We start from the raw sequence: 7,120 nt of genomic DNA, 5'->3' as shown, positions 1-7,120 counted from the left end.
AAAAAATCAACTCATATTGCGAAAAGTGAGTTGAGCCTCAATTCACATGCTGAGATATTTTTAGTTTTTGTTTTTAATGTCTGTTTTTAAAGAGTCAATTCATATTACGAGAAACGAGTTGAACTCAAGATCACATGCCGAGTCAAGAATAAAGATTGGAGCTAATTGAAGATGTCAGATTTTGTCTCCTGAAGTTACAGTGGAGCTGATCGAGGATATCAGATCTTGCCTTGCTAGAGTTACAGAAGAGAAGATCGCAAATTTCATCTCACAGAAGCAATAGAAAAGCAGATCAAAGCTGTAGACTTTATTTCTCTGGAGTTACAATAAAGCAGATCGAAGACACAAATATCATATCCTTGAAGTTACATTGGAGTAGATTGAAGCTACAAGGCATATGTCAGAAGATGTAGTGGATTGAATCTAAAGCTACAAGATGCTGTGGACTGGAAGAAGACTATCTGAACAAGAAGAGCACCAATGAAGTCAAGACTCGCAAGACAGGGCAAAATTGGCCTTTCTTTGTGTCTTTGCTCTATTCTCGTTACACGACAATGAGCAAAGAGGGGCAGCTGTACAGGCCAATTTTAGCTACTATTACAGAGAACCCATTTACAATTTTATAATCCCTCAACCCAATTTCAAACCCCATTAAATCACTAACCCATTAAACCCCAAAACCCAACTAACCTACCCTAACCTAAACAGCCCAATACCCATTAAGCCTAACTAATACATCAGCCAACCCAAAATTCAAACCCCATTTACAACCAGAACCCAATATCCCTGAACCCATATACCCGAAGCCCAATAACCTAAACTACCAGCCCACTAAACTAATAGCCCATTACACAAAATCAGAAACAAAAATACCTAATCCCAAACCCTAGCCCCCCTAGCATTCGGCGCCCACTTGCCTCTGTCACCACCGACGTCTGCCACGCCCCATACCCCCACTACAACAGTCCCATACCTCCACAGTCCTCGTACGCCACGCCCACACCCCGTACGCATGACAACAGACTCTGTACCTGCAAAAAGGAAACAAAACAACAGCAGCAACAGAGCAGTAGCGAATGGAAGAAACAATATTTTTTGTACTCTTCTTTGGAACATTCGGCTATAAAGCCTAAATGGAAAATTTGTAAAGGGGGGATTGTTCTTTGTTTCTTAAAAAATAAAAACGACAGAAAGGTTCGATTGGAGAGCAAAAAATAGTAGCCTAATTAGAGTTTGAACACAAAATAACATCCAAGCAGGCAGAATACACAAGATCGAAGATTCAAAAGTGAGTAAAACCGAAGGTAATTCTTCATTTCAATAACTGTTTTAAGTCCATTTTTTCACCACAAATACATAAAAATTTACAAATAAACATAAAGAAATAAAAAGCAAAAAAAGAGAGAAAAAATAGAAAATTACTTTTCCGCGGTGGCCGGCGCTGGCGCCGGCAACGGTCCGGCGATCTGACCGGAGCCCTCCCCCTTGGCCGGAAATCGCTCCGGGCTTCCCTCTCCCCTCCCCCTTTTCTTTTTTTTCTCTCTCAGCTGTTTCAAATGAAAAAAAAAATTGCTTATACAGGGGACCAAAACGGTGCATTTTGGTCCCCCCTTTTAATAATTAAAACGTCGTCGTTTTAGTGCGGGTCGGGTGTCAGGATCCGCGTGTTTTTACAGCGGAAGGGCTAATTGCGCGTTTGGCCTTTCCGCTTTTCTGATAATTTACAATCAAGTTTATTTTATTTTAATTCGGCCCCAATAGTTTTGCTCCGAGTTCATTCTGGTCCCTTACCTGCGCAGCGTTTTGGAAAGTTTGAAATATTGCACTTTTAATACCCCATGGTTTTACCCGTGTTCAAATAGGCCCCATATTTTTGTCTTTTTTTAAATTGGCCCCATAACTTCGTTTGTGATTTAATTTTAGTCCTTTTTTTGTTTATTTTATATATTTATCCAATATCCTTGTCACTTTTACATTATTATTATTATTATTAGTGTTGTTATATTATTGTATATTTTATGTATGTATATACTTAATATATTTATGTATACATGTGGCATTACTATTAGTTTTTTTTTTGTGTATAAATTTTGTAAATGTTTCAATATTATATTATTATATATATGTATTTTTTATATTAAAGACATGTGCTTTAATACTATACTTTATGTATTATTGCGTATATTTTCAGTGTATAGACATACACTTATTAAGTATTATCGACGATTTTATTATTATTAGTTTCAACATATATATATTATGTTTATTTTTAATACTACGTTATGTATATATATATTTATATATATTATATTATGTATATATTTTGAACACCATACATATTGAGTATTTCTAATGTCCCATTTATTTATACCCACGTACGAACATATCCATGTAATGTACTAGTAAGTTCATTCTATGTCGTTAACGTTTCTAATGTATATGTATATTTCATGCAATATAATTAATAGTTACTCTTTTAACATTATTTTGAAGTACATGTATATTATATGTATCCTTTTAATATGTATTACATATATATATTTTTTGATTCTATATTGTGTATATACATATTTTTAATGTTATCTTTTTAAATCATATGTCGTTTTATATATTTTCCATAGTCTTAACTAGATTTTATATTCTTATATGTATATTATTACATTTATTTTATTCTTATCATATATATTATCAATACATGTATTTTATTATATGTATATATATATTATGTACACATATTAATATTATTATGTAAATCTTTTCATCCCTATTTTTATGTATATATTCGTAATGTCACTTTTACATATGTATATTCAATGTTTTTTTTCGTTTTCGATATTATTGTCATATTTAATCTTGCATGCACGGTTATTGTTTTAATATTTTTGTTATGTTTGTCATTTGCTCCAATATGTATACCTAGTCCTTTCATTTGTTTATTTATTTCTGTATTCATTTTGTCTTACACGTTTTAAAAAATCACGTTCTTGTTTCTAAATTAATTTCGATAATCAAAGGCAACATATCGGTTTAATACCAAGTCGACGGTTCCATTGCTATGTTGAGTGGAATTTGTCGGTTCGTGTTTAATCGGTATACCCTTCTCAAAAAAAAAAAGGGAAATCAAAAATTGAAAGTTTTCGTCTTTTGAATCGGATCACGATTGAATATTACTTTGAACTCATATTTTTGAAAATCAAGACAACACTTGTTTATGAGATACCAATTTTTGGGCGTCGCGAGGGTGCTAATACATTCCTCGCGCGTAACCGACTCCCGAACCCTAATTTTTCTCTGGCTTTTAACGTAGACCTTAACTCGGCCTTTTTCTCGTTTTTAAAAAGAAATCTAATAGGTGTCCTATCACACCTAGAAAAAAGGATCGGTGGCGACTCCCGGTTTATTTTAAATCAAATTTCAATTTCTAAGTTTTAAATCGCCACAATTAGCGACCGAAGCTAAAGCTAATTTTTACGTCGCTACAAAAGGTTTTGTTTAAAAAAATATGTCATCATCACATGTTAATATCTAATTCATTATTTTTCAATAAATGTATAATCACCATTTATATGTATAGGATTCGGTCATGAATGGTGATTAAATTAATATAGGATACTAATGGATAAAAATAATAATGGAAAGGAGCTTGGCCCGATATTAGTAACAACTTTGTTATTTTTTCTCTTCTATATTTTGGATTTTTTCTTTTGAAGGATTGGTTTTTAGAACATAATAAAACTTGTGAACAAAATTTCCATCAGGCTTTTTATTGAGGGTATTTTGCTGTTGTTTCTATTCATATAAGTTATTATCAGCGATGAAGGTTAGAATTTACACAGTTCCATTGGACATGATAGTTTCACTTGTTTTAATATGTCCCCAGTTTAACTAAATTTATGTTTAATGGATTCTTATAGTGCATGTGTCTAATATTTGTGTGTTACATAATATAATCATCTAAATATATAAAAAAAGATTTTAATTTTTTTTGAATTTACCGCATTAAATATATACATATTTTTATACTTATATATCAATATCCATAACTCAAATTAAATCCACGTAAAAATGAATGATACAACAACTCATCTTTTTTTTAAAGAAAATGCATATTACGAATACATATATTAAAAGCAATGTGTATAGAACATCAGCTGATGTGTTCAGCACTTAAAAGTAGTTACAGCTGATGTGTAGTCCCCAAATGAGGCAGTGTGATTACAAGACAAGATAGCAGAACAGAGGAAAATGCTCTTTGCCCCAAGCCGGTGGATGACCTTCTAGCTACCCCAGACTTTGATTGATGAAAGGGATGGATTTATATATTCGTAGCAGTACTACAATGGGATCAGTGACTGGCCCTGCCTGACTTTGTGCTCATTAGACCTAGTGGAGCACCATGCTGTATTATCTCTACTATAAGAAGGGATACGGAGGTCTTCAGAAAGCTCTGTAAGATCTAAAGGAGCATTGAGGCATTAAAAATCAATCAGTGAAAAGGAATGGAAGCAGAACTGTAGGTATTGCACGTCATTAATTGGGGGCTGGCCTTGCTTTACAAGTGGGAAAAGCACTGGTTAAAGAAGGGAGAGATGTGGATGCTCATTTGTTTATATACATCACCTTTATTGCACAGGCTATGAGCTTAAGAAATATTGAGATGGTTTTGCTTGGAAGAGACTTAAGTCAGATGCTTCCTTAATGCAGTGAACCCCAGGCCATTAGTGATGTGGGTTTCAAGTAGACCTCTTAGGGGGCTAAAGAATTAGTTAGGCCATATGTGTATATATATACGGGGAGAAAACTTCTGTGGGATTGAAAAATGGGTCTCACCTTTAAGTGAATAATAGGTGATTATATCTGTTGCCACCGAGGAAAGTGTTGAAAATTGGTCAACCATGCTGCTGTGATATTTTTGGTTGAAGTGCATGCAGCTTGTAAACATGCTGCTGCATATATGCTTGCTGTAACAGCAATGTTTTTTGTTTAGTTATATTGTAATTAAACTTAGTTGAAAATGAACAAGCTGATAACAGCTTGATACATTTAGGTGTTGAATAACTAATTTAGATGGCTTGTTTATGTGTACAAGCAATGTTTATCAATTTATTAGGCTACTTGGTGGTAGTAGGTAGTATTTGGTGATGTATTTGGCTATAAATGTATTGTTTTTCTTATTGAAAAAGATGAGCAAAATGAGCTAAAAGCCATAAGCTCCCTTGCTGCACATTTGTGAGCAAATGAAAATATTTCTTGCATCTTGCTGCCTTGTACTGTGTCCTGTTTTTCTTCCTTCTCTCCAAAACGCCAACAGAAAGAAATGTAGACAAGGAGAATGAATATGGGCAAGTTGAAGCAATGGTGGTCTGGTTACTTGGATTTCCAGCTGGCAATTGAAACAGACAAATGAAAACAAACAAACAATTTTTATACATCAACTGCCTCAAGCAAATCCGTGAACACAATCGCATGTTCCTTTCCTTAACAAGTAGACAAAAGTCCTGTAAATTGAGAAAAAATTTGGTGTATACATGCTAATGAGAAAGGGCACTAATTCTGTTAACAAATTTAGAAATGGCATGTATAGATATATATCTTCAATAGCAATGGAAGAAACTTTCTATAAACAAACAGAACACTGTAGTTCCCATAGACATCAACTAAAGGCACATCTGTTTTGTATCTTCATACCTCAATGGCTATTAAATCCCCAACTGCTGTGCTATCATTGCCAGAAATTTTATCACAATTCATGGCTTTTCATTCTTCATTGTTATTAAGGTGCACAAAATAGTTCAACTTCATACATGACCTCGCTGTGAGGAATTATACATTTCATTTCAGAGTCTGCTTTCTTCTGCAGTTCCAGTGCATCCTGTAGAGTCGACTCTACTTCACCCATGGATGGTCGTTCATCTGCGCTATAAGAGATACAAGACATAGCAATCTCCGCATACTTGTTGAAGCACTCTGGGGCTATCCTCCCCTTTAAATATGGATCAATATTGTGATAAATGGTCCCATTCTTGAAACACCAATTTGCCCAGGCAGCCAGAGATCTTTTCTGACCATTTGCTTCAAAGACTGGTGTTTTACCACAAATTACTTCGAGTAAGACAACACCAAATGCATAGACATCATTTTTTCCTGACAGATTTTCTGAATCAAGGCATCCGAAAGTAGCCATCACATCTAGCGACTCTTTTTTAATTGAAGCTTTTGACATGCTATGAGGCCCTAACCTGGACGAAAAGAACCCAGAAAGTTTAGGAACCAATTCATGATCTAAAAGAATAGTGTTGCTGGTCACGTTGCGGTGCAGTACTATATACTTTACTCCGGTATGAAGGTAATGTAATCCACGCGCTGCACCAATGCAGATTTGTAGCCTCTTTTCCCAGGCAATTGGATTGCAACTGATACCATTACCATGGAGATAATCAAAGAGCGACCCATTGCTCAGGTATTCATAAACAAGGATTGTTTCCCCCTTCTCATTGCAGAATCCAATGAGAGATTCAACATTTAAGTGGTTCAGCTGGCTAAGGAATACCACTTCAGTTCGGAACGCAGTAAGACTAAATTTCATGCGTCTGATAGCAACTGTAAAGGTCCCATCATCTATAACCCCTTTGTATACAGATCCAAAATTACTTATACCAATAATAAAGCCTTCATCGAAGTTGGCAGTCGCAGCTTTGATCTCTGCTAGTGAAAACTGACGAATGCATAGTTCCTCCGGAAGTGTGGAATTTGGTTGGCTCCCTCGTCGCGAAACGAAGCCAAATGCTTTTTTAGAGACTTGAAAGAAATGTAAAAGTGACATTGAAGAAGTCTAGGGTTTTTTTTTTTTTAATCTGAAGAAAGGGTCGATCAAACAGTAGAAAAAGAAAAAACTGTAGAAGTTTATTGAAGAAGTTAGAACTTGGGTTTTGGGAGTTGATCGGAGGAGGCTGTTGGGCACCTCTTTCTTTATTGCCTAGCGGGGCGCATCCGATCAAATCGAATCGAATATATTTGTTCGAGTTAAATTTAAAAAAATAATTTTAGTTTGTTTATTTTTATGTAATTTTTCAAAAAAAATTTATAAAACAAAAAATTGAAGTAAATAAGTGAATAAATA

At 34.6% G+C, this 7,120-nt stretch overlaps 1 protein-coding gene across 1 annotated transcript; it reads right to left on the bottom strand.

The window, feature by feature from the left end:
• Nucleotides 1-700: 700 nt before the first annotated feature.
• Nucleotides 701-6,823, bottom strand: LOC107923435 (receptor-like protein kinase FERONIA). The gene is made up of 4 exons (XM_041082036.1): nucleotides 5,830-6,823; nucleotides 5,255-5,383; nucleotides 918-1,031; nucleotides 701-786 (listed from the first exon to the last, which is right to left on the bottom strand). The coding sequence occupies exons 1-4, from the start codon at nucleotides 6,821-6,823 to the stop codon at nucleotides 701-703; spliced, it is 1,323 nt and encodes a 440-aa protein (XP_040937970.1).
• Between the last annotated feature and the right edge of the window lie 297 nt (nucleotides 6,824-7,120).

The sequence above is a fragment of the Gossypium hirsutum genome, chromosome A11, assembly GCF_007990345.1.
Source record: "Gossypium hirsutum isolate 1008001.06 chromosome A11, Gossypium_hirsutum_v2.1, whole genome shotgun sequence".
NCBI lineage: Eukaryota > Viridiplantae > Streptophyta > Magnoliopsida > Malvales > Malvaceae > Gossypium > Gossypium hirsutum.
This window is presented reverse-complemented; position numbering and strand designations above follow the sequence as displayed.

Excerpts from the sequence above, each read along its gene's own strand:
- LOC107923435 (XM_041082036.1), bottom strand. The coding sequence starts at position 6,823 with ATGTCACTTTTACATTTCTTTCAAGTCTCTAAAAAAGCATTTGGCTTC. Across the intron at positions 1,032-5,254 it reads ACAGTACAAGGCAGCAAGAT|GTACAGAGTCTGTTGTCATG; the intron begins GCAAGAAATATT and ends TCCTTTTTGCAG. Across the intron at positions 787-917 it reads AGACGTCGGTGGTGACAGAG|GGATATTGGGTTCTGGTTGT; the intron begins GCAAGTGGGCGC and ends ATATGGGTTCAG.